The sequence below is a fragment of the Lolium perenne genome, chromosome 6 (genome assembly GCF_019359855.2).
Source record: "Lolium perenne isolate Kyuss_39 chromosome 6, Kyuss_2.0, whole genome shotgun sequence".
Classification (NCBI taxonomy): Eukaryota; Viridiplantae; Streptophyta; class Magnoliopsida; order Poales; family Poaceae; genus Lolium; species Lolium perenne.
In genome coordinates this window covers 239978694-239990298 of record NC_067249.2, presented here as the reverse complement: position 1 = coordinate 239990298, position 11605 = coordinate 239978694, and the positions used below count along the sequence as shown (strand labels likewise).

Sequence of the window (11605 nt, the reverse complement as noted above, 5' to 3'; positions counted from 1 at the left end):
CATCGACTCACAAAGCCTCGTTGGCGATGGTGCTTTTTTGGATCTTGCAATGGTGGAGGCTCGGAGTCTCTTCTTGCGTTCGTCTCGGTGCGTTGGAATTGAACGGCGGCCGCTGGCTACGGTGGTTGCAGGAAACCCTAGGGTTTCGTTTTGTATTTCTCGATCTTTTAGGATTTTATCTGCAAATTCAGGATAATTATTTTATCTAGTTTTGTCTTTTAGTTTCCACATGTGTTGCTTCATGTAACTTGATTTTCGATTAATGAAATATGTGGTTGCTCTCAAAAAAAAAAAACTCACGCCACAAGAACACATGAGACTACCACCTGGTTATAGAGCTTTGCGCAGCCACTCAGGTCTTCCCCAAACCATCTTGTGGCGTGCACAAACCATAGCCGCTTGAATTTGTCGTTCTAATGGGATCTCGTTCGCGGTGGGCCTTCGCGACCCTAGAGGCAGCGCCCAAAATAGAGGAAGTTAGGGGGGGGGGGGGGGGGCAGGGGTGATGCGTGAGAACTATATTTTTCGTATAATTTAATTTGTATTGTCCGCATGACCGAATGCACCGTCAAACCAGTCATTGAGATGATAAAATGACTGCCCTATCTCACGATTTTAGTCATCTATAACACAATAATGATGTTTTTTTCATTACAGGAAAGTGGTGGGTCTTGTGGGATTTTTTCACTTTTAAAGAAACATATGACGTGTTATATTGATATTGATAAAATAGTATCCATTACTATAGAGCTAAATTAACCCATCACCTTATCACATTTTCATGCAGCTCTTTGGTTTATACGGAGCCGTACCTAGTACACACACATTAGGGTTATCCCTCTAGCCAAACTGAAACATAAGAATTAATTTTCCATGGAGCCGGTTGCTAAATCTGAAGGTTGTTACTACGAGGATATATACTGATGCATTTGATGATGAGCATCAGAGCATGGAACCCACTGATATTTTCCTTCCTAGTACTAATCATGTAGTGCAATGTTGGCTCGTCACCCGGACCGTTCAGAAGTTCAATGGATCAGGCAGGGATTACAATTAGCGCAATGCTGAAAACAGTATAAGCAATGGAAAATCAGGATCCCTCGGTGTTACCTGCTGAGTAATAATAAGAAAGTAGGCTCCTAGTTATTCATCTCCCTCTAGCTAACTGAAGACTATATGGAAATCCATGAATAAAAATGTTACCTGGTTCTTGACCAATATGAACTCAACGGCAGCTATGAGGAGCATGTAAAACCACAGAATCACCAATAAAGGTTCACCTACAGGCTTTCACAGCTAATTTAACAAAGGCTGAGTTGACTTCTTCAAACATCAACCATCACTAATATTATCAATCAAGGGTTAATTGGATAAATACCACCATAATTTCTGGCTATTTGAGAAACTGCATCCTCTCTACATTTTATATATGTCATTATCCCCACTTAAACACCTATACCTTCTTTTTTTCGAAATGGGGAATAAAACCCCGGCTTCTGCATCATGATGATGCACACGGCCTTTTATTAAACGTATGATAGTACAAAGTTATTACACCTCAGTCATCGCCAAGAATTGATACAAAAATCAACCAGCGAAAGAGAACTAAAGAAAACGGAGTACACATCACTTAAACACCTATACCTGCAGCCAATATATACATTTTTTTGCCGTACATGATGGCTGCACTGACCAGAGCCGGATGATCCACGCTCCACTCAAATCATCCCCTTTGTGCGAAACATCCAGCTACCACAGCTCCAGCAGGACCTTGGCGTTGCCGCTGCCACACATCCCCGCACGCTGCCGCTGCTCGCTGTGGCCCCTGCGCGACAACTGCTACACTTTGCGGGTGCCGCTTCTCCTCCCCGCACGGCCCAGCCTACGCCTATCGCCGTGGGGCCATTGCTGCATGCCGGTGCATGGCGTCAAACGACCAAGGAGATGATTCAGTGCGTGCCCGCGATGGCCACTGCCGCTGTATCCTTGCCGGAAACACGTTGAGGAACATACCGACCATCGAGATCTGTCCCGATGCCTCCTAAGCCTAAGTAAACGAGCCACCCAAATACTTGATAAAACGAGCAATACTGCTCGAGATTCCATAGTATTTCTGTTAAACGATGTAATTATCTCCTGTGTATACCGTGTATATCTCTGTTGGTAGACAGAGTCCTTGTATTATACGTTGTATGTCCTGTTGCTATATAAAGAAGATCGCGGCCCTTGTCTAGGGTTACGCTGCCCATAACAGTTTTGATATGGTATCAGAGCTAACTCTTCCTAAACACATCTAGTCGAAAGTTCGCCGCCGCCGCCGATCGCAAGTCTGCCGCCACCGCCGCCGATCGCATCATGTCGTTCTCAGCGTCGTCCTCAACTTCGGCGAGTGGTGCAGCAGCCCTCAACATCACGATCTCGGAAAAGCTTACCCGAGACAATTTCCTGCTTTGGCAGACTCAAGTTCTTCCAGAAATTCGTGGAGCTCAACTGTTTGGCTTCCTCGATGGATCTGTGGAGGAACCGGCGAAGACCGTGAAGACCACGGACAAGGATGGGGCTGAGGTGACTGTTCCCAACCCCGAGCATGCGCGGTGGATCGCGCAGGACCAGACCGTACTAGGGTTCTTGGTCAGAAACATGGCAAAGGAGGTTCTCACGCAGATGGTGGGTCTCTCGACGTCCGCAGCAGTTTGGAAAGCCGTGGTGGAGATGTTCTCTGCCCAATCTCAGTCGCGCGTGGTGCACCTTCGCACCAAGCTGAATCAATGTCGCAAGGATGACAAGTCAGGTCAGGCTTACCTGGATGAGATCAAGAGTCTCTCAGATGAGATGGCTGCGGCGGGCAAGCCCATGGACACTGTGGATGTGATCTCTTACATCCTAGCCGGGCTTGATGATGATTATGATGGCTTTGTTGCGGCGATCACTGCCTTGATGAAGGCGGAAAAGAATGTGAGTCTGAGTGATGTTTATTCTCAGTTCATGTCATATGAGTCTCGGATGGAGGCTAGAAACAGTGGTGGCGGAGCATCGGTGAATGCCGCACACCGTGGTGGTCGCAATGGTGGCCGTGGTCGAGGACCGTTTCCTGATCAGTATCGTGATCAAGGTGGTCAGTTCCAGTATCGTGATCAGCGGAACAATTATGACCAGCGAAGCAACAACTACCGTGGAGGCTACAGAGGTGGCCGAGGTAATGATGGTGGAGGATACAGAGGTGGCCGTGGCAATGGTGGCCGCTCATATGCATCTGGGAGAAGTGATGAAATTTGCCAGGTTTGTGGCAAGACTGGCCATACGGCCCTAAACTGTTGGAAGCGATTTCAGAAAAGCTACCATGGACCTGACAAGTCAGCGGGTGCGGCCTATGGATCCTATGGGGTCGATACAAACTGGTATAGTGACTCTGGCGCTACGGATCATGTCACGGGCGAGCTAGAAAAGCTTCATGTTCGTGATCGCTATAATGGGAACGAGCAGATTCACACAGCCAGTGGAGCAGGTATGGATATACATCACATTGGTCATTCTGTAATGCATACCCCTAATCATGATTTGCATCTCAAAAATATTCTGCATGTTCCCAAAGCCACCAAAAGTCTCTTATCTACTAGTCGCCTAGCCACTGATAATCATGCTTTTGTTGAGTATTGGCCTAATTCTTTCTTTGTCAAGGATCAGGACACGAGGGAAATCCTCCTCCAAGGTAAATGTGTGGGAGGCCTATATCCCATGCCGGCGCCATCATCTCCATCTTCCGGTCGGCAAGCCCATGGTGTAGCCAAGTCATCATCCTCGCTTTGGCATAGACGTCTAGGTCATCCATCTTCAGTTGTAGTTCGACAAGTTCTTCGTGATAATAATATTCAGTTTAGTGAGTCAGAAAAAGAGTCAGTTTGTGATGCTTGTCAGAAGGCTAAGAGCCATCAGTTACCTTATCCTACATCATCAAGTGTGTCTACTTTTCCTCTTGAACTTGTATTTTCTGATGTTTGGGGCCCTGCTCCAGGCTCTGTTGGAAGATATAAATACTATGTTAGTTTCATTGATGATTATAGCAAGTTTACCTGGATATATCTTCTTAAAAATAAGTCTGATGTGTTTCAGAAATTTCATGACTTTCAGCATCTTGTTGAGCGACTCTTTGACAAGAAAATTATTGCCATGCAAACTGATTGGGGTGGTGAGTATCAAAAACTTAACTCCTTTTTCCAGAAGGTGGGCATATCTCATCTTGTGTCTTGTCCTCATGCACACCAACAGAATGGCCCAGCTGAGCGCAAGCATAGGCATATTGTTGAGGTTGGCCTGTCTCTCCTTGCTTATGCATCCATGCCTCTTAAGTTTTGGGATGAGGCATTTCTTACGGCGGTGTACCTTATTAATCGTCTTCCTAGCAAAGTAATCAATTCTCAAACACCCATTGAGCGTCTCTTTGGACATAAAGGGGACTATAGCTTTCTGCGCATCTTTGGGTGTGCGTGTTGGCCAAATCTTAGACCATATAATAAGCGCAAACTAGAATTCCGTTCCAAACAGTGTGCCTTTCTCGGATATAGCAATCAACACAAGGGCTACAAATGTCTCGATATTTCAACTGGTCGTGTGTATATTTCACGTGACATTGTGTTTGATGAATCTATCTTTCCTTTTGCTTCACTTCATTCTAATGCCGGTGCCCAATTGAAAGCAGAAATTCTTCTTTTGCCTTCCAATCTACAACCTATTCACATGCATGATCATGAAGGGGGTGCTTTACAGTTTGATGATGTTGATGCTAATCCTGCTAACAGTGCTTCTGCTGAGTCATTTGCGCAGGAATCAGGTCAAAATTCTGCTCCAGATGGTGTTTCTGGTGATTTTCCGGGTTCTGGTGCGAATCCCGGAGACGATTCTCTCTTTCAAACTGACCAATCATTGCCTCCCTCGGGATCTGGACGTGTATCTCCTTCGGATCGCACGCCGTCCTCGGTCCGTGCGTCGTCGGCAGGCGACGCTGTCTCCGCGCGCGTGGAGGACGCGGGTTCGCCCGCCGGGGCATCTCCGGGCCCGCGTGGTGGCCCGTCGCAGTCTGCCGGGCAGTCTGCCTCCGCAGAGTCTTCTGCCACGGGATCTTCTGTGGCTGTTTCTTCTGATGCACAGCAGCACACAGGATCTGGTGCGGCCAGCTCGTCTCATGTGTCTGCTCCTGGATCTACTGCGGAAAGTGTGCCTGTAGCCTCTGGTGTGCCTGGTTGTCCTCATACACGGAGTCAAAGTGGTATATCTCAACCCAAGCAAATTGCGATGGTCGTGTTCGGTATGATCGTGTTCGATTTGCAAATTTTAGTAGTTCTGGTGAACCTACCAGTATTGGTGAAGCACTTGCCGATCCTAAGTGGAAGGCTGCTATGGATGAGGAGTACCAGGCATTGCAGCACAATAATACCTGGCATCTAGTTCCTGCTGGTGTTGGCAAGAATGTGATTGATTGCAAATGGGTTTACAAAGTGAAGCGTCGTGCTGATGGCTCAGTTGATCGGTATAAAGCTCGTTTGGTTGCAAAAGGGTTCAAGCAACGCTATGGCATTGATTATGAGGATACTTTTAGTCCTGTTGTCAAGGCAGCTACTATCCGATTGGTCCTTTCTATTGCAGTTTCTCGTGGGTGGCACCTGCGTCAGCTAGATGTGAAGAACGCGTTCTTACATGGTGTTCTGGAAGAGGAGGTCTATATGCGGCAGCCTCCTGGCTATGAGGGGCGCCCAGGGCTTGTGTGCAAGCTTGATAAAGCTTTGTATGGTTTGAAACAGGCACCTCGAGCTTGGTACTATCGCCTCAGTTCTAAACTTCAGTCTCTTGGTTTTTCTGCTTCTAAGGCTGATACTTCTCTGTTTTTCTACAACAAAGGGGGAGTGTCTATCTTTATGCTCATCTATGTTGATGATATTGTTGTTGCTAGCTCATCAGAGAAGGCTGTTGCTGCTCTTCTGCATGATCTTGGACTTGATTTTGCATTGAAGGATTTGGGTAGTTTGCACTATTTTCTTGGTATTGAGGTGAAGAAGGTACATGATGGTATTATTCTATCTCAGGAAAAATATGCTAATGATCTGCTTGGGCGTGTGAATATGAAGATGTGCAAGTCGGTTGATACTCCTCTATCGTTGTCCGACAAAGTCGTCTGTGATGGATGGAGAAGTGTTGAGTAGTGAGGATTCTACTCGCTATCGAAGTATTGTTGGTGCGCTTCAGTACATTACTCTGACAAGACCGGATATTGCTTTTTCTGTGAACAAGGTTTGTCAGTTCTTGCATGCACCAACTACAGTTCATTGGACAGCTGTTAAGCGGATATTGAGATATCTCCAAGGCACTGTAGCTCTTGGCTTGCGTTTGAGTAGATCTTCCTCTACTGTTGTTAGTGCTTTTTCTGATGCTGATTGGGCTGGTTGCCCTGATGATAGAAGGTCTACTGGAGGATTTGCTGTGTTTTTTGGGTCAAATCTGATCTCATGGAGTGCACGGAAGCAAGCCACTGTGTCTAGATCCAGTACAGAAGCTGAGTATAAGGCATTAGCAAATGCTACAGCTGAGGTGATTTGGGTGCAAAGTTTACTCACCGAGTTAGGAGTGTCACAGAATCGAGTGGCATGTTTGTGGTGTGATAATATTGGAGCTACATATCTCTCTGCTAATCCAGTGTTTCATGCACGGACAAAACACATTGAAGTGGACTATCACTTTGTACGTGAGAGAGTAGCTCGGAGGCTCTTGGACATACGGTTTGTTCCTTCAGGAGATCAAGTGGCTGATGGTTTCACTAAGTCACTTTCAGTACGACAGTTAGTATCGTTTCGTCGCAATCTTAACTTAGATAAGTTATGATTGAGGGGGAGTGTTAAACGATGTAATTATCTCCTGTGTATACCGTGTATATCTCTGTTGGTAGACAGAGTCCTTGTATTATACGTTGTATGTCCTGTTGCTATATAAAGAAGATCGCGGCCCTTGTCTAGGGTTACGCTGCCCATAACAGTTTTGATAATTTCTACATGCGTTTTTCTTATGTGAAGTTGAGGCTCTACTCTCTGAGCTCTTATTTATTCAAATGATCATCCCTTTTATTTCCATATGATATGGAAGTCACGAATACTACTTTTATCATACGGCTGATGAAAGTGTAGGCAGGGACATGAATCCATTCATCATTATTTAGTACTCGAAGTGTAGTACACAGTCAATTACTTGTCTTCGGTGCACTTCAATTTTATGGTTACACGGTGAGTTAAGAATTCTAGTTCTGGATATATATTTAGTAAAACAAAGACTTTTCTTTTGGACAATGAAGCAAAGACTTGTTCAGTTCACACGATCCTTTTCTTTATAGATATCAGAACAGCTGGGTTTAGACACGGCGTCGTGTAACACGATATGGTCACTTACAGCTACAACACAGCGGCCATTCTTCAACATCCTGAAAAGTCGTGGAGAAAAGCTATTGCGACATCCTCCACTTGTTGCACTTGACCACCAGCAGTGAGGGAGGGAATTCCTTTGTTGCTTGCGCTCATAAGTACCTACAACAGCATGATGGTTTCTGCCTCTGGAAAAGGGCTAAATTAACTTTGATCCTGTCATTTCTGCAATACTGGATCCTATAATTCAGTTGAGCTTTCTGTGTTGATGTGTTTTGTTGTTTGCCCAGAACGTCTAAACGACATTGCTCAAGTAATATGATTTGCCACCCTACCCTTCGTGTGTAATGTTAGGGGTGAATTCTTAACTTAGCTTCATTTCGGTGTTTGTGTTCAAGGTCTAGTAATTTTCAGTTCAAGCAAGCTACCAAAATTGTACGGTTACTTAATACCTCCAAAACAAATACTCCATCCGCCCACGAAAGTGGTCTAAGATTTGTCGAAATTTGGATATATCAAGATGTTGCCAAACGGAGCAATGCATAGTCCAAAACGGTTGACGAGCTTAAAATTCGGTGGCCGTTTGGTGATGTTGACGGCGAGTCTCGTGGTAGTGATTCCCCATGGGTCCGTTGGTGACGCTACCGTGCCAAACAAAAGCAAGCGGAAGAGTAATTTTGATGGCGAGTCTCCTGTTGGCCGTACGATTGTTGATGGACGGTGCCTGGAGACGAGCTTAGCGCGAAACATTCTCTGAACGAACACTCGAAGTGTTAACTGAACTTTGGCAAGTGTCAATCCTTGTTTAGATCAACAGGGAGGACCCTCCCCGGTTCCTTTGATAACATCAACGTAACCAAACATCTGGCCCGAGGTTCAACATCAAACGAAAACAAAAGCCTAAGAGGTCTTAGGTACTTTAAACAGGAACAATAGAGAGACAAATCAAAGCTGTAACAACTGAAAAGAAACAAGATAGCGTTTTTCTCATAGTTTTCCAGGGTTCTCCAAAACCCTCAGCCTAGCGACACCAAACTGTCTTCAGGCAGGGGAACAACTTCAGGCTTCAGCGATCGCAAGGGAGATGCAGGATGGCGCCTCCAGAGTCGATGTAGGAGTATTCCATGTGTTAGGCAACGCCTTCTTCTTGACATTTGGAGGAGATGGGCAGGAATCCTGGCGAGGACGGGCTTCATTCAGCCACCCACGATCTTGAAGTTCGTCGATAGTTTCTTCAATGCATGCTCGCAGAAGTGGTCGACGAGAGGAAGCATTGGGTCCTTGAAAATAATCTTCCATCTTCTGATCGAAAGCGGGATCATACGAAGAATCTCGTGCAAATTAAGCCAAGGTTGTCCATTAAAAATCATCTCATTACGTAATTTCCAAATGGACCAAAGAGTGATGGCACAAACAGAGTTTAGAACTGGGTGTTTTTTATTTGCAACCCAAAATCTAGCAATGGACAGATAGTCCTGTCCAATCTGAATGTTGAAGAAACTAGAAATAAAGTGCCAAACTTGCTTAGCCACAATGCACTTGAAAAAAAAAAGATTATCAATGATTTCATCCTCCGAGCAGAAGATGCAACATACATGCTTATTCATTTTCCTTTTTAGCAGGTTATCTCTAGTCTAGTCATGAGTTGTTGTGAGATAGAAGCCATAGGAAAATATAAACTCTAGGAGGTATAACAAGATCCCAAACAGCAGGTATATGAATGGGGGTAACACATCCAAAATTAATAATTGCATACAGAGAGCTAGTTGAATATTCACTAGATGATTCATATTGCCATATCAAAGAGTCACAATCATTTGTATAGGTGATACTACAAACAATTTCTTCTAATTATTGCCATTTTGCATAAGGACAGGAGGGAAGTTTCTCCTAAAGGAGAGCATGAGAATAGAACCATCCCAGATCTGGGCAATGGTTTTGTTTTGTTCATTACAGACTACAAAGAGTTCAAAGAACTAAACATCTAAGGGGGAGGTACCAAACCAAGTATCTTCCCAAAACCTAATTTTGGTCCCATCTCCAACTTTCCATCTGATGGGATTCGTAGCATAGAAAACAAAAAATTCCTACCGCAAGAACGAAAACCAAGCCAAGATGCAATCTAGAAGATGGTCGCAACGAGGGGATCACGAGACTAACCCTTGAAGATTTCCAAAGTCTACGAGATTAGATCTCGTTGTTGCAGAAGATGATCACTTGCCGCTTGCAAAAGCGCGTAGAAGATCTTGACGGTGCCACAAACGGGCAGCACCTCCATACTCGGTCACACGTTCGGTGTTGATGAAGACGACGTCCTCCTCCCCGTTCCAGCGGGCAGCGGAAGTAGTAGATCCTCCTCGGAATCCCGCCAGCACGACGGCGTGGTGGCGGTTGTGGTGGAGAATTCGGGCAGGGCTTCGCCTATGCGCTGCGAGAGTATTATGTGGAGGAGGAGAGGCTAGGGTTTGGGGAGAGGGGAGGGGCACTTGGGCGCTGGCCCTTGGATGCCCTAGGTGGTGCGGCCAAGCCATGGGCAGCCCCCTCCCTCTCCTCCTCATTATATAGGTGGAACTCCAAGGGTTTGCCCAAAGTCTTCGAATAAAACCCCAACAGAAAAACTGCCTTATGGACGAAACCTGGAGGGACAGGGACTCTCCCCTTCCCCCTTTACTTGGCCGGCCAAGGAGGTGGAGTCCACCATGGACTCCACCCTCCCACTTGGTTGGCTGGTTAGGGTTTGTGGAGTCCCTCCGGGACTCCTCCTTCCATAGTGATTTATTCCGGATAATTCTAGAAACCACCTTCCATAAATTCACCGGATCATTTCCAAACTTGGAAAGTGATTTCCTATATGTGAATCTTATTCTCCGGACCATTCCGGAACTCCTCGTGATGTCCTGGATCCCATCCAAGACTCCGAACAAAACTTCGAACTCCATTCCATATTCCATATCTACTTAAACGACATCAAACCTTAAGTGTGTCACCCTACGGTTCGCGAACTATGCAGACATGGTTGAGACTTCTCTCTGACCAATAACCAATAGCGGGATCTGGAGATCCATAATGGCTCCCACATATTCAACGATGACTTAGTGATCGATTGAACCATTCACATACGATACCGATTCCCTTTGTCACGTGATATTTTACTTGTCCGAGGTTTGATCATCGGTATCTCTATACCTTGTTCAACCTCGTCTCATGACAAGTACTCTTTACTCGTATCGTGGTATGTGGTCTCTTATGAACCATTCATATGCTTGCAAGCTAATTAGACGACATTCCACCGAGAGGGCCCAGAGTATATCTATCCGTCATCGGGATGGACAAATCCCACTGTTGATCCATATGCCTCAACTCATACTTTCTGAATACCTAATCCCACCTTTATAACCACCCATTTACGCAGTGGTGTTTGATGTAATCAAAGTATCCTTCCGGCATAAGTGATCTATATGATCTCATGGTCGAAAGGACTAGGTAACTATGTATCGAAAGCTTATAGCAAATGAACTTAATGATGTGATCTTATGCTACGCTTAATTGAGTGTGTCCATTACATCATTCACATAATGACATAACCTTGTTTATTAATAACATCCAATGTTCATGATCACGAAACTATGATCACCTATTAATCAACAAGCTAGTTATACAAGAGGCTTACTAGGGACTCCTTGCTGTTTACATAACACACATGTATCAATGTTTCGGTTAATACAATTATAGCATGGTATATAAACATTTATCATAAACACAGAGATATATAATAACCACTTTATTATTGCCTCTTGGGCATATCTCCAACAGTCTCCCACTTGCACTAGAGTCAATAATCTAGTTTACATTTGTAAAGATATAACACCTTGGCCTTCCGGTGCTTTATCATGTTTTGCTCACGGGAGAGGTTTTAGTCAACGGATCTGACATGCTCAGAAACGTATGTATTTTGTAATTCATCTGCGTCTTAACGCATCACTCATTTTCCAAATGAGTCGGCATTAAATATGTTTGGTCTTCTGGTGGAACCTTAATTCCACGGTATGAAATATGTCACTAATATTGTCACACACAATATAGCTTCAAAGTTCTGACACTATCGGAACTACACCAAGTTCTCAAATAACTTCTTGACTTAACATCCTCAGTCATTGTCAAAACAATGACATACTCTGCCTTCGTTTGTAGAATCCGTCACAACA

At 44.9% G+C, this 11605-nt stretch overlaps 1 protein-coding gene across 1 annotated transcript; it reads left to right on the top strand.

Moving 5' to 3' along the window:
- The first annotated feature begins 2355 nt into the window (after positions 1-2355).
- Positions 2356-7525, top strand: LOC139832667 (uncharacterized). Its single transcript, XM_071822477.1, has 5 exons — positions 2356-3505; positions 4751-5312; positions 5354-6050; positions 6283-6579; positions 7373-7525. The coding sequence occupies exons 1-5, from the start codon at positions 2356-2358 to the stop codon at positions 7523-7525; spliced, it is 2859 nt and encodes a 952-aa protein (XP_071678578.1).
- Positions 7526-11605: the final 4080 nt, after the last annotated feature.

What these genes read in the sequence shown, in the direction of transcription:
- LOC139832667 (XM_071822477.1), top strand. Translation starts at nt 2,356, where the DNA reads ATGTCGTTCTCAGCGTCGTCCTCAACTTCGGCGAGTGGTGCAGCAGCC. An exon ending in TTGGTATTGAGGTGAAGAAG is followed by an intron (nt 6,051 to 6,282) that starts GTACATGATGGT and finishes TCTGTGAACAAG; the next exon opens with GTTTGTCAGTTCTTGCATGC. An exon ending in TAGCAAATGCTACAGCTGAG is followed by an intron (nt 6,580 to 7,372) that starts GTGATTTGGGTG and finishes TTTTCTTTATAG; the next exon opens with ATATCAGAACAGCTGGGTTT.